The sequence below is a fragment of the Perca fluviatilis genome, chromosome 15 (genome assembly GCF_010015445.1).
Source record: "Perca fluviatilis chromosome 15, GENO_Pfluv_1.0, whole genome shotgun sequence".
Taxonomy (NCBI): Eukaryota; Metazoa; Chordata; class Actinopteri; order Perciformes; family Percidae; genus Perca; species Perca fluviatilis.
Genome location: NC_053126.1, coordinates 15,681,861 through 15,705,219, shown reverse-complemented (window position 1 = coordinate 15,705,219; position 23,359 = coordinate 15,681,861). Strand labels below are relative to the sequence as shown.

The 23,359-nt window shown below is 40.3% G+C and overlaps 1 protein-coding gene across 2 annotated transcripts; it reads right to left on the bottom strand.

Moving 5' to 3' along the window:
- Nucleotides 1-1,970: 1,970 nt before the first annotated feature.
- Nucleotides 1,971-22,881, bottom strand: prkacaa (protein kinase, cAMP-dependent, catalytic, alpha, genome duplicate a). Of its 2 annotated transcripts, none has more exons than XM_039824902.1 (10): nucleotides 22,066-22,881; nucleotides 13,556-13,617; nucleotides 12,915-13,043; nucleotides 10,559-10,657; nucleotides 10,384-10,466; nucleotides 10,174-10,300; nucleotides 9,966-10,061; nucleotides 9,662-9,784; nucleotides 6,128-6,292; nucleotides 1,971-3,762 (listed from the first exon to the last, which is right to left on the bottom strand). In XM_039824902.1, the coding sequence occupies exons 1-10, from the start codon at nucleotides 22,109-22,111 to the stop codon at nucleotides 3,637-3,639; spliced, it is 1,056 nt and encodes a 351-aa protein (XP_039680836.1). In that variant the 5' UTR covers nucleotides 22,112-22,881; the 3' UTR covers nucleotides 1,971-3,636. The 2 variants fall into 2 exon arrangements, with proteins under 2 accessions (XP_039680836.1, XP_039680835.1); XM_039824901.1 differs by lacking the exon at nucleotides 22,066-22,881 and adding an exon at nucleotides 17,069-17,456.
- Between the last annotated feature and the right edge of the window lie 478 nt (nucleotides 22,882-23,359).

The window sequence follows — 23,359 nt, the reverse complement described above, 5'->3', positions numbered from 1 at the left end:
ATCTAACTCTGGGACAGTTGACTGCCTATTGTACATGTTAAATGAACAAATATCAATAATGATTGGATAAGAAATTCACAAAATTATAAATCTGCACCTTTCAATTGTGTTTGTAAACATACCTGTAATTTGTGTAGGGTAAAAACAACTTTTTTTTTTAAAGTATTTGTCCTAATTGTATTTTAATTATGTAGATCTACATTTCATTACATTTATTATGGATTGACTTACTCATTTGTAGCCCATTAAATGTGTCATTATTGTCCAAATATCAATTACTTTCATAACTTTCCATTCTTTGACGAATTGGCAAATTATGAGGTCATTTGCGGCATCTTAATTGCTTTCCAATCAGTTGGAAGGCTCTCTGGGCCCTTCACATATAACTGATGCAATAGATAATACTACAACAGAGTGCACTGAGGGTGGGAATACATTTAGAGAGGGTTGCTGAAAGCTGGCAGGTAACTGATCCCGTTACTGTGACAGGATGAACACAACACTGCATTATTCAATCACACCTGCCAGCCTCTTAAAACATTCACAATAACTGACAGGACCGTTATACAGAATTTGTCCCCTCACCTACCAACAAGTATGCTCCTCTGATCCAGCCACGAGCAGGATGAAGCTGTGAATACCTTCCTAGAGATTTGCATGTAAATGTTTTTTTTTTAAATGTGATAGCCTAATTCAGTGTGACATTGTGCATGATGAAGAGAGCTGACACATAACCCAGACATAGTAGTCTTAACAAGTAAAAGTTTATTGGAATGATACATTTTGCAAAATATTACTTTATGTATATTTTTTAACATACTCATTGTGTTCTAAGGGTATCTGTCAAGTTCTCCAGAGGGTAAGATAGTTAAGACTGTCAAAGGCAAGGATATACAGTATTGTTTCCCAAAAGGTACAATAGACTACACAATCACTGTACCCAGGTCATGAGGAAAGGATTAATGATCTGTTTTTGCTTTTTTTTTTTGCTTCTTTTTTTGAAAATACAACTAGAAAATATGAACGCAAAACATCTCAGATGTAAAAAGTGTTATGTTTGAATGAAGTGTGTGGAAACTTGATGAAAATAGAAGGCAAACAGGAGAAAAACTCAAAATTAGCACAGAGCAGTTGATAGTGTTTTGCTGATAGAAGATAATTAAAGACAACTGACAAGAAGTGTTGTATGGGAGAAAAACATTTTTTTAAAGCATTGTGATGGCCTCAGTGTCTGAAGTGGATCAAATGGCCTTGCCTTCCACCCACCAACTCTGATTTAGTCACTTGTCAGAACATAAATACCAAAGATATTACATTTTCTCTCTTCAAAAGGATTACATAATGTCTTTCAAATAATTAGCACAAATCAATTAAATAGGAGATCTGAAAGGACGTGGCATGTGCTTCAGTATTTGCAAAAGACTGGACAAGTTGGTTGGTGATCCACTGCATTGTTCAATGTGATGCTTATACAAATCAAAAGGTTAAACAGCGTAGAAGACTGTTGGCTGTGGAAACAATGATTTCTCAACAAGTTTCAGGTCCAGGAGATGTCCTGACGTTGGGTTGATTTACCACATGCAAGAAAAACCAAGCTCACCAGAGAAACATGTATTATTAAAAAATACACACGTTTCCAAACAGTATTGAACCATCTCCATCAGACAATTCAAGACATTCAAAAAGGTATCCTGTTTGATCTCAATTACATTAAGAGACTGCGGAAATAATTACTCAAGCCTACAGAAATCCTTTAGAGTTGAAAAACATTCTCAAAAATGTCATGTTACAAGACTTTATGACAAATTGATGCACATCTAACAATTCACAGAAGCTTTTCAGTGAGATGGACAAAGTCTAGCACCTAGGGCCTATGAGGGGGGGGGGGGTGAACATCCTTCAACAAACCAGCAGTAAGATTTGGTCTGCGATTGTCTTGCATCCACAGAAATAAACTTTGCAAAAGGGGACAGCTTTAGGATAGCTTCCTTAGTTTAATTTGTTACATAGAAAGCTGGAAAATGGAAAGAAAACACTCCAATCTCAACAGTCCCAAAAATTTTGTTGGACTGCAAATCTATCTGAAGGTGTTACATGTACTGTATATACACAAGAGAAATGGGGAAGAAAAAAAAAAATTATCAAGGAGAAGCATCAGTGACAATTATCAGCAAACTTTTGCCCTACAACTGAATAATGAACAAAGCCCAGAAGAACTTTTGGACACATTGAACTGAGTCTTGTTCCATCTTCAAAATAGAGAAGCCGAGAGTCCATTTTAATAGTTAAGCATGTTATCCACAATCTCATGTACCTCAGCACAAATAAAGCATAATGCTCTGCCATCTTTCTTTAAAAGTGATATTGTACAAAAATAACATGCACATTTTGTTGAAACGTTTTGCTACTTTTTTTGCGTATTAAAATCCACCACCATCATAGTTACATACAGAAAACTTTGCAATGTTCTCAATTTGCAAATTTGGCAGAATTTATATTTGTTTATTTATGAAATCTTAATTTCAGTTTCACAGCTATGAGACAATGTTGAAAAAGATGGATATTTCAGGTTATATATATATATATATATATCTCCATATCTTCTATCTCGATATACATGTATAAATGTACTATGAATTAAATAAACAATAGTCAGGAGTGTGACCACAATGTTAGTTGCTGAGAAACCACAGCTTTTTAACCCACCCTTGAGCACTAAATAACACACAAGCACAGAGATTGACATAAAAGGACAACATGATCACCAATAGGATTCTTAAAATGCTCTAATAAATTCAGCTAAGAGAAAGACAGACTTAAATGCAAACCCCATGATTACCATTTCTCACAGGTCCCCAAAAGGAGTAAGACCTAGATGAAGTTTACTGTGATAAATCATTTTGACTCTGATCAAAGAGGTCACCACTGCTTCAGCTGCAAACAGTGAGTGCATCAACTACCCAATAATCATGCCACATTTAGCAGACAAAGGTAGGTGCAGAGAGTTTTCAAGCTTTAAACCAAACGGACACAAAGGGTTGATGCCACCATAGCCAAAGCTCTGCACCAATGCTTTCGACACAGTTTTCCAACCAGTTGGCATTATGATAGGCACATCTGTTGGACTTGGTATTGCTTGGACAGATTCAGGATGGAGAGATGGAGGGGGAACCAGGGTGACAAGATACAACAATCACTCTTTGAGAAGCTTGTAGAGAGGGCCCATTCAAAAAGGGAACCTAGCAGATTCAGTACCTTAACAGAAAATCAATGCCTCAACCTGCTGACTAAAAACATGTCATTACACCATTAGAAAGATACAAGTATAGCTGGACAGCCACAACCTATGCCTGATCTCCTCGAGCCCCTGTCACAAACACAAGAGGGATAAATAAAATGAATAGGTAACAGTTGAGAAACAATCAGAAAAGGCAACACTGCTGGTTCTGTTGGATCTTTCTTCACTTTGCCTACCTTTCCATTGGAGGGGTTTTACATTGTTGTCGTCATTACAAATAAGCAAGTTAGCAGTCCACCCTAGAGCTTCCTTCCTTCCGACCCCCTTTTACTTTCTAAATCCCTGTCTCTCTCTCTCTCTCTCTCTCTCTCTCTCTCTCTGCTTCTCATGGTTGGAATCTAGAACTCAGAAAACTCCTTTGCACACTTCTCTGTGAAGGAGACTCTGATTTCCTCTTCCTCGTAGTCGTCAAAGTTGCTTGTGTCACCAGGGCCTTTGCACTTAGGAATAAAGGGAGCTTCCACCTGGAACACACAGGAGAATCAAATCATCAGAATGTTGCAGTGTTGTCTAATAGAGAGAACCACAGCCATAGCAGAGACAGTAAACTACTGGATGACATTGGAATAGGTCTCAGGAGATAAAGAGACAATTAAAAACAGATTTATACTCATTTATAGTTGCACACAGCAACATAAAAACTGATTAAAATGGGAGTAAAATGCATTATGCAATCAAGAAAGCATGCTTGGAAGACACATTGCAGGACTCATTTTGTCATGTTGTTGGGCTGGGGGAAAAAAAATCGATACAACATAGTATCACAATATTTTCCGTGGTAATACTGCAATGATACCCAGACTCCAGGTATTGATTTTTTTTATTACATAAATTGCACATGAGAATTTACATTTTCGGTACTAAAATAATAAAATCAATTGCTTTTTCAGTCCACTAGATGGTGGAGTTGAGTTTCTTTTTCTAGTGAGAAATGTATCTTTTTAGATAAAACCGATGATGAAACAAGATGAAAACAAATGACAAAGTTTTCGTGTAGGGACATGATTTGAAGTTGGAAAAAAGGTAATATATTTCAATATATTGCAGGATATCGTAATGTGTTTAAAATGGCAATAATATCGTACTGTGGCATAAGTATTCTGATAAAATTGTATTGTGGGGCCTCTGGTGATTTCCACCCATCATGTGTTGTCATTCCCTAAGTCAGCTGGTAGTTTCCTAGATTTTCCAGAATGAATTACAAAATGTATGAAAAAAAAAATGAACTTGCTGGATTTATTCTGTATTATGTGCAGGCAGAGAAAGTAATATTTAAGATTTTTTTTCCTGTTAAAATAAATCAAGACAAAAAAAAGAAGAAATGTTTTTAATCGCATTTTCTCATAGTGTTTATTCTGTGTATTGTTTATAGTCTGTATTGTTATCAACATTTAATGTTTGCACACTGTCAGCACTCATTACATGCCTGACTGCCCTGACAGGGGGATCCCTCTCTGTGCAGCATTTTCCCAGCTTTTCCTGCTGAGTCCAAGGTCAGTAAGGGGGCATTTCAACATGTAACGTTTTTAGTATGTTCAATTTGTGAAGCCCTTCGAAAACTGTGATTGAGACTTCATACAAATAAACCTAAGTTTATGTGGACCAAAAAAATGTAGCTCTGTTTGTAGACATATTTACTACGTTCACACCACAAGTTTTAATGCCTAATTTCAATCTTTTGCTCAGATCAGATTTTTCTTTTGGTTGTTCACATTACCTTTTACAATGTGGCCTATATCAGATTCCAGTGTGAACTGTTTGCAGTTTCGAACTGACTCGCATGCGCAAAAGAACAATAACAACATACGCAGCACGCTGTTGCACTAAAGTTAGGGACGTTATGGAGGAAGTAAGCATTTTCGCTTTTATTTCAAAATGTTTGTGTAATGGCAGCCAAAACATTAATGGAGCAGGTGCTGAGGAGGAGAAGAATGAAGAGAAAGAGAGACAAATTGGCTATTATGGCCTTTTGCGGGGTTATGGCTGCAAATTTACTACAGAGGTCCAGACGACCGATTTCCACGTCAGGACCGCTACGGGCCTCCACCAGAGTTTCTTCTGGCTTCGCCCTGCCCAGGCATAGTTCACCAGCTTTCGGGTCCTATCGCATGCGCTCACGCTCCACCTCCCCGACAGTGCAGGCGAGACGGGCCGGTGGTGCGCCCGACCCCGAGGGACCGGGATCCCCGTCCAGCCCCTCCGTGTGGAGAGAGAGGGCGTAGCGAGGGTTATTAAGGTAAAAATCGCATCAAATCCGCCTTGGTTGTTCACACTGCGGCCGCATTGAAAAGAAAAAAAAAGAAAAAATCTGATCTGGGTCTGATTCAGCACCACATTTGGAAGTGGCCTGAATCTGATTTGAAAAAAAAATCTGATCTGGGCTAGATTTGAGTGTTCACACTACTTCTGAAGAAGTCTGACCTGGTCACTTGACCCCAAAAAAGGCCACTTTTGCCTGCAGTCTGAACGTAGCCATTGTAATGTCAAATGGAGAAGGACTTGGTTTGCTGCAGTGCTGCTGTAATCCTACTGAATCCACCAGCTTTTATGTTAAGAAAAAAGAAGAAAAAAAACCTGGAACGCTTGTTTTGTGTGTTTCAGACATTTTCCCATTAGTCTCCAATGTAATATTGCCTGTGCAGAGGAAGCACAGATGGTGTGAAATTTCCCGTAGCCGCAGATGTAGACTAAACACACTTCCACTGACCAAATACTCATTAAAGCCATCTTCCTTTGTCAGCACCACTTTTCTTCTGCTCTTCCAATTTCAAAATGGGAGGTGGGCTCCGTTTGTACACATTACTACTGTACAAAGGCTGGCCCTCTCACCTTCCTCTGGTAGATGGCGATCCAATCAGTGGTGGCAAACCACTTGTGGCCCTTGATATCGTTGACTCCATTCCTGAGGTTGCCAAAGCGCTTGGTCAGGTCCACCTGCAGCAAATTTCTCAACAGATCCTTCAGGTCTGAGCTGAAGTGGGAGGGAAAGCGAACCTGCAAACAGTAAAAGCAGTGTCAGAGTGGGTTCTCAAGCCCAGCGTGTAATACATCACGCTATTGTTTTTAAATACACTGCAGGACTCTGGCCTACACCTGAATTTAAGTGCAAGCCTATGAGTGGTGTGTTGTGCTAGGAGTGATGCGGTCTAAAATGACATTGTACCCATTCTTGTTGAATTTGGATCTGGTTTAGCCGGTTGTGGCATGTCTGCTTCTTTGCACTGCTCCACTTTCCTTTGACCCCTCTGATGCGTTAGCCCTTTTTGTCCACAGGGTTGCTTACCACTAGTAGCTTTTGCTTTTCTCACCACTGTTGAGTTACGACCATGCACAAAAGCCAGAGATGACAGCCAATTGGGAGATGCTAAAAAGGGCCTACCTAGCATTACCTATGATACCATGTTCAATGTCACTGAGGACACTTGTTAGCTTCAAAGCTCTGATGAACACCAACTGATGCGAAGAATGCTATTGTACGACAAATGACTCGCTGGAATGTAAAATCTAAAAAGGGTGTTGGTGTATGTACCTAATAAACTGTGAAACAAATCTGTGACTCTGTGCTACATGTTTGCAGTTATTTCTATGTCAATGTCCCCCAAGACAAACACCCAGGTACTTTGTAAATAAAAAATTCTTCATTAGAAATGCATAGAACTTAAAAGGTGCTCTAAGCGATGTCACAAGTTTTTTAGGCTACAACATTTTTAGTCACATACAGCAAACATATCCTCACTATCCGCGAGTTGCTGGTCCCCTAAACACACTGTAAAAAACGCGGTCTCTGTAGACAGCCTAGGGTCCACACATGCCAACAAAAACAAAGTGGTCCAACCAGAGGCCTGTACTACGAAGCAAGATCAACATGTCCTGGATCTCTTTCAGTTATCCGGCTTCACCTAACCTAACAACCGCGGTCCTGCATAATAGGGCTGCACAATTAATCGAATTTTAATCACGATCACGATTTTGGCTTCCCACGATCAAATTTGCGTGATCGAGCGATATTTAAAATGCGTCATTCCCTTCATAGAACAGTTTTTGCAAAGCCAATCTAGCGCTCCATAAACCACTGTCTGATCACATGTCTCCATGAGCCAATCAGAGCTGTTCCCTGCCTGCACCGCGCAGCTTAGTTTCTAGATGTAGACAGTCACAGAGGACAGAGTAACGGGAAAATTCCACAACAGGTAGCAGTCGGTCATCATAAGCCGGTCACAATGTTTACCAGTTTACCAGTAAACGCAACGTTTTGTCCCGTCTGTGTTGTTTTTCAGACAACAGCAGTGACCAGTGCTAGTTTGTGTCTTTTAGCTCATAGCTTTAGCAGCAGACTGTTGGACGTCCCGCTGTTGGAATCCTACAGTGAAATACAGACACCCTGCACTGTTCAGCAGTCAGCATTTCAGCCGTGTTTAATCCAGTTACTACTGTGGCTAACGGTAGGCTAACGTTACCTGCTGTGTAACGTGTTACTAGTGTTTACTAGCGTGACATTCAGTGATGTTTATGTTGCCTCTAACGTGGGTTTCGGAGCATCAGAGCGCAACGCAGACATGTAAGTGGCAGTGTAATGAGCCACAGAAATCTGCGTAGCTATTTTCGGTCCGGTAGATACCAGGCACCACATGCCGTTAACGTGAACAGAAAATTGCGTTGCCTGTATCTTTCACGGCAAACATGTATGTGGAAAGCGGTCGCACAACAGCTGAAATGGCATACTCCTTCACAGTATCCTTCAATAAAGGAGGAATGTAGCACAATATGGATGTATTAGTAGGAATGTAGCACAATATGGATGTAAAAGCAGTTATAATTATATAATTATGTGACAATAAAATTTGTTTTGGCTAAAATCAACAAATAATCGTGATAATTAATCGTGATCTCAATATTGATCAAAATAATCGTGATTATCATTTTGGCCATAATCGTGCAGCCCTACTGCATAAGCTGTATCACGACACTGGTTATCAACTAGTTCAGTCAACCCAGGGTTTCCCAATCCAGCGGCGCGCGCGTTCACATAAAAGAGGCGGGGTTTGCGCACCATGACCAATCGCAAACATCTAACAGAGCCGCATGTTATATATAAGAAGAGCAAATTATAATTCTACATAAATATGAAGAACACAGACTCGGTTTTATAGGGAAAACGCAATACAGTCGCTGCTTCCTAAAACAGGAAGGAAAGCTGGCAAAAAAATAGCCGACGCTGTAGATGTTTAAATCACAATGCTTATTAATATCACTTCCTCATCAGTCAGGCACAATATGTGACCATAATTACGCTTGTGCTTTCCATAAACTGTCGTTGCTTTAGTCTATTATTTCAGTTACAACCCTGGCAGTGGTAAGCGATCGTGAGAGCAAATAAAAAATATAAAAAAGTAATTCAAACCGATGTGCGTATTGGCGACACACGTCTCAAGAAGCCGACAAATAGCCGATATGTAATTCCCTACAATTAAAATATATACATTTCATAAAAATACCCGCGGTAGGTGCGAGAATGCGTTATCCGAGCTATGTTCCAATTCTTAGATTTATTTTATGGCGCTTTTATTTAGTATAAAAACATTTTGTCAATTGTAATTTTACCATTTATTTCCTTCATTTGGAAATTTGTTCATTTCGCTTTTTCATACTGTTACAATCTCAAAATACAATCCTATATCATCTGCTTTATTTCTGGAAATGTATATGAATATCATTTTTAGGGGTGTAAAGAGTAAGCGATACAAAACTGTATCCGGTTGTATTATCCCAGATATGATTACATCGATACACGAGATTCGACCGATGGCCCCGTTCTAATGTTACGAATCGGGTGACTGAAGCTTTGCTTTAACATTAAACAAATATTAAGTGTATCTATCTGATTGAATCGTATCTCATCAAATCGCACCAAATCGTTGAATCAACATTGAATCGAACTGAATCGTTCCATAATAAAATCAGACACCTCACTAGTCTATAAATTGAGTGATTTGAAGGTTTAAAAAAGGTATTTGAGAATGTTATTTACAATAAAATAAATCTGTACTTTCTTAGGGAGAATCCACCTAATACAGGCAAAGGTTTCTTTGTTGGACAATTAACCTTTCACTTTTGCACTTTGGCTGCAAATGTTCTACACAACCACCACAATCCTCTTTATATAATTAAGGGTGATGTACCATCACTGATAAACTGTTTTCACACCTGAGGAATACAGCAAGGGTATGAATTATGGACTTTTATTTATTTTACTTTACAAACCACTTCCTCTGTTAAGGGACAGCGCACTGTGTTGTGCTGGGCCAATCAAACTACTTATAACAATAAAAAACGGACTATATAGGTAGGCTTCTCTAAACTCACCTTCCCTGATACAATCTTCTCGTAAATCTGAATAGGCTGGTCAGCAAAGAAGGGGGGGTAACCAGCAGCCATCTCATATATCAGCACTCCCAGAGCCCACCAGTCCACTGCTTTATTGTAACCCTGGAAAACACACGGGAAATAAAGGGTGGTCAGATAATTAGAGTGTTAACGATAGACAGTAAATTGTACCGCAGTCCAGAAGTTGATGTTTGGCGACAATGAAATGGTTTCCTAAATTAATTCCCATGTTGAATGAATGAATGAATGAATGAATGAATGAATGGCCCAGCTGAGCACTTACCTTACTGAGGATGATCTCTGGCGCCAGGTACTCTGGGGTCCCGCAAAGCGTCCAGGTTCGGCCCTTCACCCTTTTCGCGAATCCAAAATCTGTTACCTGGGGAACAAAGAGTACAGCTCTGAGAACAGACCACACACTTGCAAGAGCATAGAGACCAATGAAACCTAATTATTGTTGATGTCTGATGAAACAAACATGCAATCCTTGCCTGGATGTAACCTTGCTGGTCGATGAGCAGATTCTCTGGCTTAAGATCTCGGTAAATGAGATCCAGCGAGTGAAGGTATTCAAAGGTCAGTACAATCTGGGCTGCGTAGAAGCGGGCGTGTGGTTCACTGCAAAACAGATCAGGCACAATATTTACAGTCAACCCAGTGGTGCACGGAAATATTTAGGAGTTACCTAAAAGTCAACTCACCTGAATCTACCGATTCTCCTTAAGTGTGAGAACATTTCACCGCCGGGTACATACTCCATTATCATATACAGATTACTGTAGTCCTGTAGAGCGATGAGCAAAGTCTTACTTTGACAAGCAAAACACATACAAAAATTAGGTGAACATGCTTAGAGAGGAAGTATTTAATGCATACCTTAAAAGAGTGCTCCAGTCGCACCAGAAAAGGAAAGCTCACAGCTTGCAGGATACGTTTCTCGTTCAGTGTGTGTTCTATCTGCTTCAGCTTCACTACCTAGAAGGGATCAGGATGGAGGCTTATTTCAGGCAAAATAGGGTGCCAAAATGGCTCATCATACATCATCATTATAGACAAAAATAAAATTAAAACCAAAGACGCTCACTACTTGTGCAAATAGTCTTTTATGTTATTCTTAGTATTACCATGAATTCCTCCCATCTCCACGCAAGTTCTAAGTCAGACATGATCTGTAACAGATCTGTAACAGGTCGTGAAGCCAGGAACTCTTTCAGTGACAATTACTGATGTGCAGATTGCAGTTATACCAGTTCGCACGCAGTGCCTGGTCATAAAAATGAACATTTCTGATTAATAGTGGATGGGTTGAGAGTGGGTGTGATAATCAATGAGAAAAAAAATATGAATCACATTCTCTAAAATGTGAACACACTTTAAGCTTCATTTTTCATCAAGCACAAATTAGCAGACTACATATATCCCAAAGGGACCGGTGGAGCGTCCATGCGGGTGTGGGTCTCTAAATTGGATTTGGATGTCGTCAGAGCTGATCTGCGCATTTCTAGTGACAATACACTAAAGAGAATTTTTGAAAGCATAGCCTTTGAGATGTAGTATCTCATTTACAAGTAGATTAATGGCACTATAGGACATTTGAACTTTTACAACAGTGATCTGTATGCCAATAAAAGATCAGAAGATGCACTTGTAGTGCTACAAAAAAGTTTGGATTTTCTAACAGTCGCTTCTCCATTCTCTATGGAGCTGCTAAGCAGCGAGGCTTCATACACAGAGATAACTGTGAAATGACACTGGGGATGACCAGTTACAAAAGTAACGCAATTACAGTAATGTATTGCTTTTTGCTGTAACGCAGTAATATAAGACATTACTAATAACATTTCGGTAACATTATACCCGTTACAATCTCAGTAAAGTGAGTTACAACTCATTGTAACCCCAAATTAAGTGGCATTTTGTTTTTTTAATTATTCACAAACACAGTGAAACATTTCGGCACCAGAGGAAAAATCTTTTAAAATCGGAGTAAAAGAGAAAGGTTATTTCCTGTTGATGGAATTCGATGGTTGAGATGACTGCAGAGACTGATTCTACATTTGCGACACATACTCCCATGATTTTCAGGAGTTATAACGCTGCGTTGAAACAAGGTGCCGTCCCGTCACTGTTCCCGTGGTCAGAGCCAGAACCAGAGACGGTACAGACAACATCTGTATTTGCAACCTTTTTTTTTCTAAAATGAATTATTTCCCTAGAATCAATATTTTTTTTTTTTTATTTAACCAATGATTCACCTAAATATTTTCTGTTTATACGGTACCACTGACAGGAAATCCACGTTATGTACTTCTTTACAAATGAAATACATGTCAGACTGACTGACATGTGATGTGCATTCTTCTTAGAAAACAATTAGTTTTTAGAAATGTCTCATGATATATTGTCTCTAGAAGTGTATTATTCTACTTTTGTTTTTGTTAAAAGGAGGAAAAGAAAATCGCAATACTCAATACTATCGAATCACAATAAATGAAAATCGCAATACAAATCGAATGAGCACCCACGTATCGTGAAAGAATCAAATCGGGACAAAAACGCATATCGTCCCAGCCGTAGTACTTTTAATTGAGTATCTCCATTTACTCCTACTATATACTTCTACTCCACTACAATTCAGAGTCAAGTATTGTATGTTTTACTTCACTATTTATTATATAACTTTAGTTACTTTGCAGATTCAGATTAATATTACAAAATTTTATGACAAAATAAATTATGATTAAATTGGATAAAGATGGTGGTGAAATTCACAAGCTACCTGCCAAGTCATACTTCTGCAGTTACTTTGGTGAAAGTACCTCAAAAGTAATGCAAAAGTAGTGTAAAGCATTACAATTCAGAGACAGTAATATTGCAATATAACTAATGACAGTAACTAGAAATCTATAATGTATTACATTTTGAAAGTAACTTGCCAAACACTGGTGATGAACTACAATTTGTAAGATCAGAAGGTTAAATAAATATACTCTTCTCCTACAAACGTCTGACTACAGTTGTGTTCAACTCCAGGCTGTATACTTGTTAGTAGGTATGGATTATTCCTGGCGCTCTGGTTTAAAGTTTGAATAGGAAAATGCTCATATGAACACTCATTAAGACAGTCCAAGTCTTGGCATACTTATACATACATACAATTTCTACAAAAAAGCATTCACTTTTATTTACCAAGTAGTATTTCTCTTGAATGTCATGTCTATAAGTACTGTACCTTCTGTTTGTCAAGTATTTTCATGGCAAAATGCTGGCCCGAATCTTTGTGTTTAACCAGCATGACTCGACCAAACGAACCAGTGCCTAAGGTCTTCAAACGCTCAAAGTGATCCAATGCTGCAGTTTGCTGAGGGGGAGAAGAGGTTGTCAGTACGAGGAAAGGGTGAATAACAACTTGCCAGCAACATACCATAAAAAAGCTCTACTTTAGTTCAGTTTCCCCCTGAATAATACCTTTAAGAAAGGGCATCAATAACCAGTATTTATTTATATAAAATAATTTCTATTGTTTTGATGTGAATTAGATATGTTGGATTTTATTTATTGAGTCTACATTAGAGGTGATCTCATTCTGAAAAAAAAGTTCTGTATTTAACATTAGCCCAGCAGAGGGTGCACTACTCCTCTCAAATAAATAGGACTAAATTTGTTAATAGGCGGGACTATTTCCATGAGTCTGCCTGAGAGTGAACAAGTATGTTAAAAAAAAAAAAACTAAAAAAGGTGTCTAACACAAAACTAAAGACAATATTAGCAAAAGGTACCATAACACTGCAAAAATAATAAGAATGAGAAAATCATAGCAGCAACGAAGGATGATTAAGCAGAGAGACAAGTCATTCTCTTTCACCCTCTCACCTGTGCTGGATTCTCCCATTTTTTCAGGAAATCTTCTTTGGCTTTGGCAAGAAACTCCTTCACTGTAATTAGGAACAAAGTGCATATTCATTAGAGAGAGAGTTCCTTGGTTTTCATGAGTCCAGACTTACAGGACTTTGTATAGTAGGTCACCACACCTAATCACCAAGACCCAGAGAAGAGCACAATACTGCATGATACAGGTTATGTGTACTAACACAAATACTGTCTGTGTGACCAGCTCATGACAGTCTGCTCAGCTGAGACTCGCTACTTTCTTTGATATTGGGTCCCAAACAATTGCTTCTACCACAATCATGAAAGTGCACAAGATAAATAGTACGTAATTTTGGAGGAATTTGAGAATTAAATTAATGCTAACATTTATGATAATCTAAAAGGGATACTGCTCAAGCTAATAATGCACCAGTTTACCCATCGATTAGAACACCTCACTACAAATGTATTTATAGTCCAAAAAAGTATTGGTTTGTACTTAGGTGTTATTATACCAGATCTAAATCATAACATGTGCAGGTAAACGCTTTTGGAAGCCACACAATAAAAGACGATTAGAGATCACCTTTATAAAATCAAGGTGTGACAAGTAAAGGTTAAATACACCTGGAACTGCTGTTGAGTCATTTTCCTTGTAAAAAACATGATGAATGGAGACAAAAGGACATTCCAAACCAACTCATGACAAGCTCACTTTAAAGTACCAACCAGGGGAAAGGTACAAAAAAAACTCCAAGAAAGCCACACGCGTGATATCTCAAGATAGTGTTTGCCAGAAGGCATGTGGGAGACTCTGGGAAAAGGTTCTATGGTCATATTAAAGTAAATTTGGCCTTTCTAACAATCACACTAAATCCTATGTTCAGTGAGCCAAACACTGGACATCACCTCATCATCCCCAATATGATTCATGGTGTTGCCAGCATTATATGTGGGGATGCTTCTCTGCAGCAGGACCAGGAAGGCTTGTGAAAATACATGGTTAAATAAATGTAGCAAAACACCAACCCCAAACAAGCCAATATTTCGTTGCAAAAGCGACACAAGAATGACTAAAAGTGGCCGAGCCACAGTCAAAACCTCAATCCTATCTAGAGTTTGAGACAGGACTTTGCTGATCAATCATGGTGCCCATTTACCTTGCGCAGCAGCTGGATTCTGTCGTTATCAAAAGTTCACGCGAGAATCTCTGGATCACGTATTACTCGAAAATCCATCTTGTCAGGCTCCGACCTAATTGTTGTGTCTGAACTACCAGCTTTCCGCACCAATTAGCATCCAATAAGGGACTACAGGCAGCTGCTGCGTTTAGGTGTGCGACGGCCAAAACGGTTTGTTCAAAACAGCAATGGCGGATGTTAGGGCTGGGCGATAGGGAGAAAAATCAGATAAAGATATTCTTGACCAAATACCTCGATATCGATATTACGGCGATATCCTAGGCTTGACAACAGGTGCTTTAACAAAATATCTGCACACTTAGATTTTAGATAAATAATCATCAGTAATGTGGACATAATGTCTAAGTGGGGAAAAGGCAAATAATAGAACAGCTAGAACAGTCTGGTTAGTTCAGAAAAGTACATCACTTTACGTCATATCACCATATGCAAAATCTAAGACGATCTCTAGTCTCATATCACAATATGGATATAATATTGATATATTGCCCAGCCCTAGCGGACGTGATAGACCGATGGTTCATCCCATCACCTGCCAGGTATTTTTTTAAAGTGCCTGCCCTTTCCCAAACAGTTTCCAATGACAGCATTTCAGATGGTTTTGTGTAACTGGCGCGTCTTCCTTTGCAAGGAAGACATTAGAAGTGCATGTGCTGGAGGCAGCCACTGCCCCACACCAAAAAAATCCATGCTACTGCATTATGGCCAAGTGGGATTTGCACACTGAGGTATTCCAAATTGATTCATTTAGCAAAGTATTTTGAGTAAAACATCTTCTTTCTTTTTTTTAATATATCTTTCTTCTCTTCAGAAGTGGACCCTTAGACTTAAGTCAGGGGTTCTCCAATATGCCACTGTGGTGGAAAAATAAATTGATCTGGAATAATAAATTGATCCTATGCCAAGAGTGCAGTCTAACATGAGGCTACAATGCCTTTAGAAGTCCCTACATCTGGTTATTGTGAACAGTTTGACATGCAATGAAAAAAATACACGTGCAAAACTGTGCACATACGCACATATATGCCACTATTATAGACCAACAGACTTAGGGCTGTGGAAAGAGTTTGACAGCTTGGCACACAATGTAATATGCAGCCATACATTTTCTTGCCGTTATCTTTATGGGGCTAATCACAGTGCTATGTGGGAACATGTAGATAACCAGTCCTTCCTCATTCCTCCTTACTATCCGTGTACTAGTTTTGAGGACACTAGCTGCCCTAGCAGGTGAGGGAGGACAGCTTTTTCTACCGTTAGCCTGGGACACACAATGGTTGAGGTTGTAATTGCACATCTGTCGACGAGAAGACAATAGTTTTAATTTTGTCTTTATTTACGTCGAGGAATATGAATCAAAAGCATAAAAAAAAGAAGCACGCTTTACATTTTATGCTCAACATTTTGGACACAAGATTTCATAAATATAGGACTGAGTTGAAAGTACAAATAATGGAGAATTACATCAATACTAAAAAGCTATTCAGGATAATGTGGAATGTCTAGCTGTCTAGGTAGCCTAATCGATGCAAAAACAAAAGCCAAGGTCACAGTTTAAATAAAGCCAGTCAGCTGTCAATCGTGAAAGTGCATAGTAAATTATGTAATCACCAACTTCTGGAAATAAATAGTTAAAGTAATGGACTTTTACATATGTTTAAAGTATAAAACCGATATGAAAATATTATGAAAACGTTACAAATAGCAACTATCTACATAGAAATTTCTCACACACACACACACACACACACACACACACACACACACACACACACACACACACACACACACACACACACACACACACACACACACACACACACACACACACACACACACACACACACACACACACACACACACACACACACAATCTAGCTAATGTGATTTCCTGCTAATTCTCCAAAGACCAACAGCTCCAACAAAGGATGGGAGAAAGCCAGCAAGAACAGCAAAGACCAAAGTTCGCATAAACATGTCGAGAGCACTGTTGCTCTCACAGAGAACACTGGAGGCAGACTCGTCAACAGGGAGAATACATTTCCTGTGAAAGTTGCTCAACTCCCAACCAGAAAGAGCCACAAATAGGGATATTACGGTCATAACTTGGGAGCTGCTCAGAGAAAAGACGTGGGCGCAGCTGCTGCACAAGTAGCTGGCAGCTAAATATCCAAATCAACAGCTGTCTGTGAGGAATTCTTTTTATTTGAGTCTCTTTCTGTTCTGAGGCCTGGCTGCCATAACCATCATGGTAATTACAGGTGATAAAGTAAGGCTCAACACCTCAACTCTCCTGTAACCCCAAATTCCTTACCATCTGGGATGACTATGGGTACCTCTGGTGCTGCAGCATCTGCCGAGCGCGACCCTGATTCACTTGAGCGTGATGATGACTCCCTCTTTCCTGCATGCCTTCTGGAGCTCTTCCTGTCACACATTAGCCCTGCAAAGTCTCCCCTGTTCTGCTTCCTTGGCCTCTTCCTCACAGTCACTAATTCATGACCTATCCTCCCCCTCTAAGAGCACTGTGGTCATATCCACAGAAACCATTCAAGTGTCCTTGCCAGTAGGATGTCTTCAGTCCCTCCCGTGACTGTCACTTTGCCGGGGACCAAGATCAGAAAGTAGCATCCACGTCCAGTGTGCTGTCAAACATAGCATGGAGACCAGTTGCTCCTGTTACACTCACACAGATCAATTGGACCCTTGCTTTGGTTTGTATCAATATTTATTCTGTACGCAAAGTACTCTTTGCCGTTCCCTCCCAACACACACACACACACACACACACACACACACACACACACACACACACACACACACACACACACACACACACACACACACACACACACACACACACACACACACACACACACACACACACACACACACACACACACACACAATTGATCTAAACCAGGGCATAATCATCAGGGGGAGGGGCATAAAACACTAGCTGGTATATTTATCCAACTGAGAGAGGTAGTCCTATGGAAAACTAGGCCTAAGTGAAGACCCTTGAGATGAACTAGACACATCTAGAGTCTTGAAACTTTCCCTAATTAGCAGAACCAATCAGATGGCACATCTGCAGTAAAACTGGATGTTTGCAAAAACATAAAACAGGCTCTCTCAAGGAGACACTAGCAAATCAGAAACAAACAAACCACAGTGAAACTTTTTCTCCCTGCCCAAATGCACCACATAGTCTACTGTATGTAGTGCCAGTGCTGAATTGATCCTCCAAAAATCAATCCTACATCTCTCCCCGGGGCCTTACTGGCCTACTCTGACGCAGGAACATAGGGGTTATATTAGTGCGAGCTGACCGACATTTAACTGTGAAGCGCGCCAAATCGGGTCCCAGGCTACACCAGGCCTTGTTCATGTGGTGCAAAATAAATCAGAGAGAGGGCTAACAGGGCTGCATGTAAACTAGGAGCGTGTTTTCATGTGTGTAATGGTGAGGAACAAAAGCAAAACCACCAATGGGAAGTTACTTTACATCCTACTGTAAGAATTGAATCGACTCATTAAATTATTGACCAATTCAGGAGCAGACAAACTGAATCAATGGTCACATCACATCACACGTTCATGTTCCATTCACCTCCATTCATGTGCATCTGTCTCATTGTGTACTTGTTGAGTATTAGAGCTGTGCAGTATTAACATGACCCCTTGGCTGGAAAATCAAACGAGTCACACGGCTTTTCTGTATAGGTTACAGTGTATTTCATACTTATAGTAGGTAGCCTGTATTATACAAAAAAGTGAAGCTACAGTATATGGTTGCACCAAACTAAACTTGAGTAGGTTTAGTATTTAGCGTACAGACTATTATTACATTGTTATTTTAGCTTTACAAAATCTAGTCGGTTATTTTTAAACTTCCTGCCAATAGATTTCAATGGTGGGAAGCTAAAAGCTAATAAGCTACATGTATACAGTATAGAGGCTATGTGGTAGCAACATTCAGTGTCAGACAGGCAGATTAGGTACTGCTTGAGGGAGCCCTTATTTCTGTTGCACGACATTAGATTATCGGCAGAGAACAAGTATTTTCAGTACTACTGCCTGTAAATGTAAATGCAGCTTTACAAGACCAACAAGGATTACCACTATGCCTGTGTGTTGCTTTGAGAAAAATCCAAAAGGAAAACTGCTGTTCCTTTTCAGATCACTGAACTCCATCCTGCGTTTTGCTTGCTTGCTGCTGGATTTTGCATCTTAGGATCGTTCACTTGCAGCATGTCAACTTGCCAACTCAGCGCTGAAAGCTTATCTGAGGTGACTGATTGGCATTTCAATAGTAAGGTCCACTGGTAATCAGTGCAGGCTTATAACAAAGCCCCTTTAACTGGAGACAGGAAGTGATGAGTGATCCAAACACCAACCTGCCCGTTACACAAACCAGCTGTGCAAAGCTGGTTCGGGGCAGGACATGAACCACAGACATTTATAGAGGGAGTTGCACTTTGACAGGGTGCCACCTCATTATAGGAGGTTCAATTCAAAACGCAAAATACTCAGTACAACAATCATTTGTCATAAAATAATGTTTAAGATGTGTGTAAAATACAGGAAAGTATCTCCAAGCTATCAAACACTCATACAACCAGGCAGATTTACAAGAGCCCTACCAGTGAGAAGGACAATGACACAAGAAGAGCTTTATAACAAAAAATAAAGTACATGTGTGTTTAATAGGTTCACGGTTACACTGCGTAACACTTTAAGGCTGATAGTGTTAAGCTGTGCAGAATGGTGCCTGACAGACACTTCCACAGTAACCGAGAAATGCCTTCCTTTGAACTGTAACTGGAAACAATAGGCAACAGAGCAGAGACAAACAACAGGCTCCTCTGTGTGTCCATTTGTATACAAGACCACTCCACCAATGCCAATAGTCGCTCAACTCACCAGGTCATGATATGAATATAGTATCAAACATTATGAAGAAAAAAACAGCTTGATTATCTCTGTTAAATGTACAAGTTTTAGCTTAGCCTGGGACCGACTAAGCTAGTGGGACATAGGATGGACTACAGCTCCATCCATAACCTATGCTCCTGTCAAGCTTCAGAATGAACTCACTCCAGCAGCAAGCCTCTAGCTCCTCCTGTGGTTGGTCATGTCTGCCTTCTCCACTGCCTGTGTCCCCTAGACCAGGCCCGGCTCGGTGAAACAGCCTTCCTGCCAGCCTGTGAATAACAGACATCATACAAGGCAGGAGGAAGCCAGCTGATAACCAGTGCAGAGTCTCAAAACTCCAGTATGTCCGGCAGTTCTAACGGGAAATCCAGAATATGTGATACCAATGTCGTCTTACAGGCCAAAACTTCCAAGCTATCATGGCTAGCTGTGTTTAGTTTATAGAGCAGTAGAGGCGGCGACCAACTGTGAAACGCCTGGGCTGGACCTTCCTTGCTCCTTCACTTCCTGCTGCAGTTCACAGAGGGTCTATCCACTCTGCTTCCTCCTTGGGGCCAGAAATTAGCTTTGTACACTAGTGCATTGGCTCTGCGCTCGTCTTCTCCAGCCTGGAAACGTCAGTGAAAAGAGACCCTGCAGACCAGAACAAGCTCACAACACTATTTTCTGTAGAAACCATAACAGGCTGCCATGTTGTCCTTCGTTTCTAGCTGCTCTGTGGAAAATTACACTCCTGGGTGTGGGCTCTGGACCCTTGGTCGGCACCAGTCTCTGGAGATCAGGGTGGACCCGCAGTAATTAGGTTGATAAGGATGTGAAGCATGATATGTGAACATGAAATTTACCACCAGCAGTGCTTCCTCTGTCATCTAACCTACGAATCCCCCTATTTACATTACTTATTGAGCATTAAAAATAAATCTATAACACTGCTATAACACCTGAAAGGCATGGGCCATGTTACAGGGGTTACCAGTGATGGGTTACAGAGGGACCGGAGGCCATTCTTCACACATAGTCTCTACCAGCAACAAGGAGCTGACACTCATTTTGCAGTTGCCTGTTCAGACTTTGCACACTTAAGCGTTATTTATGGTGTTGGGGATAAAAACATAAAGCGGTGTCCTCCCAGGCCTTCTCTAAGGCATGTGATCCTAACTGGAAAAAGTTAAATCAAAATGCTTTGAATAAAGCATTTTATTAAAGACATTTAATTAGTTTCCCTCATTTAGTAGTTAAACTCTGAAGATCACACTGTGTACGGTGTCATTTATTTTGGTAGCTTTTACAAAAGTACCCTTTAATGTTACAGTAATAAAAACTGATCTGATGTTCCAGAAGCTCATTACCAAAATAAAAAAAAGTTATGGGGAGCAACAGGCCACACAACTGGCATAAGCACAGCATCTTTTGCTCTCTGTCTTGCACGCACACATACACACGTACAAGTGTCCTTGTTCTTAAATGCTGCTCATCACATGATGTTCAAGAGACTCCTCAACTCCAAAGTTTCTGCCTGGAGAGGATCGCCCTCATGCATCATATGACCCCGTCCTGGTGGCTTTTTCCTTCCCAGATAACAACTAACTCCCCTCTACTGCTTACTGTCAAACGCAGGCTTTGGGACTCAATGCTCAGGTCCACATTAGATAAGACATTGCGTTAGGATTCAACCCATCACTTACATAAACATCACGAAATATGTGCATCTCCACTCCTGCTTCAAATCTCTGAGTTTCTTAAAACGTATCCTTTTATGTATACACACAGAGGAATACTTTGTCGTTATATAATTACGTTATTAAAAGTGCACCAGAACACTTCTCACCAGAGTTTATGTTTGCAATGTTATTGCAGCCTTTCATAACCTTATGAGAAGAGGGAATGAAACCATCTGAAACACGTGAACCACAGAGAAACCTATGACTGTTGTATAAGGCTAGCGGTGGTCATCATCATCACTGGTTCCTTTGAATATAACCTGGGGCTTTTAATCACGAGCTTTCCCAAAGAATCAGCGAAGAGAATGAATAACATCCTCTGCTGTTCAATTGAGATGAACATGATGCCACAGTATAACAGCTTGTTTGAAGTTTACTTGTAGATGTGAATGGCCACAGGTATCTTTCATTTTAAGTTGACAAGCCAAGAGAGAGTTTAGCATATACTGCTCCATCACTTCTGCATATTAGAACAGGATGTCGAAAGCAATATGGTGTCAGTGTGTAGAGTCTCCGGGCCTTGATGAATTATACAGGTGACAAGTTGTAGTTTTGATTTCAGTGCCATTATGGGAAACAGGAAATAGCAATACAGCAACGATATACGGCTTGATATAAGCGTTAGCTAGCTGCTGCAGCTACGGGTACTCACCGCTTTCCATCTCATTGCCCTTCTTTGCGGTGGGCGTGTTGCCCATGATGGCAGGCTGATGGTGGAGTACCTGGGCTCGGACTGAGTTTTCCTTTACAAGTCGTTGAGTGATGCTACACCGCTAACGCAGTCGCTGGTCTCAATGACGCTGACAGCTAGCTACTAGCTAGCAGCTATCATTATTGACTACCGTGTGTAACGTTATGTTTCCTCCAACACCTCTCCTTAGGGAGTTCGGATAACTCCAACCAAGCGTGTATATCCAAGTCTGCAGCTAACACTAACGCTTTGGTTAGCTAGGCTAGCACGCTAGCTAACTCTTGCAGAGATGACCAGTAGATGTTAGCTTTGTAATGTTAGCTCGTCAATTTTCCAAGCGAGCACCGGCAAATCAAGATGGAACTCGGTTGTCCTGTATTTCCAGAGTAGGTTTGATTTTCCCAAAATCCAGTCCGGAGCATTAGACAGGTCGTCGAAAGCTGTTTTTCCGTCAATCTAACGAGCAAGCTAGCGTTAGCTTTTAGCGTCCCTCTCAGTCGTATCCTGGCCTGAACTAACCAGGTGCTATCTGTGTAGGAAGGCCTTTTCAGTTGAGACCTAGATAACAAAAGTGGTGTCCAGGTTATTCGTTTTTGCCGCTGATGGTTATTTCAAATCGATCTCTCTCTATTCGTTTCTAAACCAGGCATCAAGTGCAATGGTTTCCTGGGACCGACCATCTGACAGTCGATTCCTAAGATCAACAGACCCCTTCCATTAATCTTCAGACCGCAAGGGAAACTCCAGTCATCCATCCACCGAGTCCCGCCTCTGACTCGCTCTGATTGGCTACAACAGACATACTAAACGTGACAGAAGTCGCATTTCAAGTGCTGACTGGATAAGAATCAATTCATCCAATCATTGCGTTGATGCGATTCGTCTGTCAAATTATTTAGTCCCGCCTCCCGGACTTTCTAGTAGCCAATACGCTCATAACTGTAACTGTACATTTGTAACTGTATATTTTTGCATTTTACTTTAAAATATCAGCTGCTTGTATTTATCAGACTGAGTTTAGTGCAGGACACAAATCACACGCTGTCGCATCTTGCAATCATAATCCTATTTGCAGAGCAGTATCAGTATCAGTTCTGTAGCCTAGCCACCCCTTTAACGACTGATCTGTGATTGGGTATGACGTTAACACAGGTTATTTTTAGTAAAATGTGAAAATACAAGAGGATACATACAGTGGTATTTGTGCTACAGAGTTGGCACTCTGTTGTGTTTAACCTTATAATGAAAAATACCA

Bases quoted from the DNA above. Each gene is read 5' to 3' on its own strand.
- prkacaa (XM_039824901.1), bottom strand. From the start codon at position 17,192: ATGTGTGACAGGAAGAGCTCCAGAAGGCATGCAGGAAAGAGGGAGTCA. The intron at 10,658-12,914 runs GTACAGTACTTA...GATCCCTTCTAG, and splicing joins AAATACTTGACAAACAGAAG to GTAGTGAAGCTGAAGCAGAT. The intron at 9,785-9,965 runs GTAAGTGCTCAG...TGTGTTTTCCAG, and splicing joins CAGAGATCATCCTCAGTAAG to GGTTACAATAAAGCAGTGGA.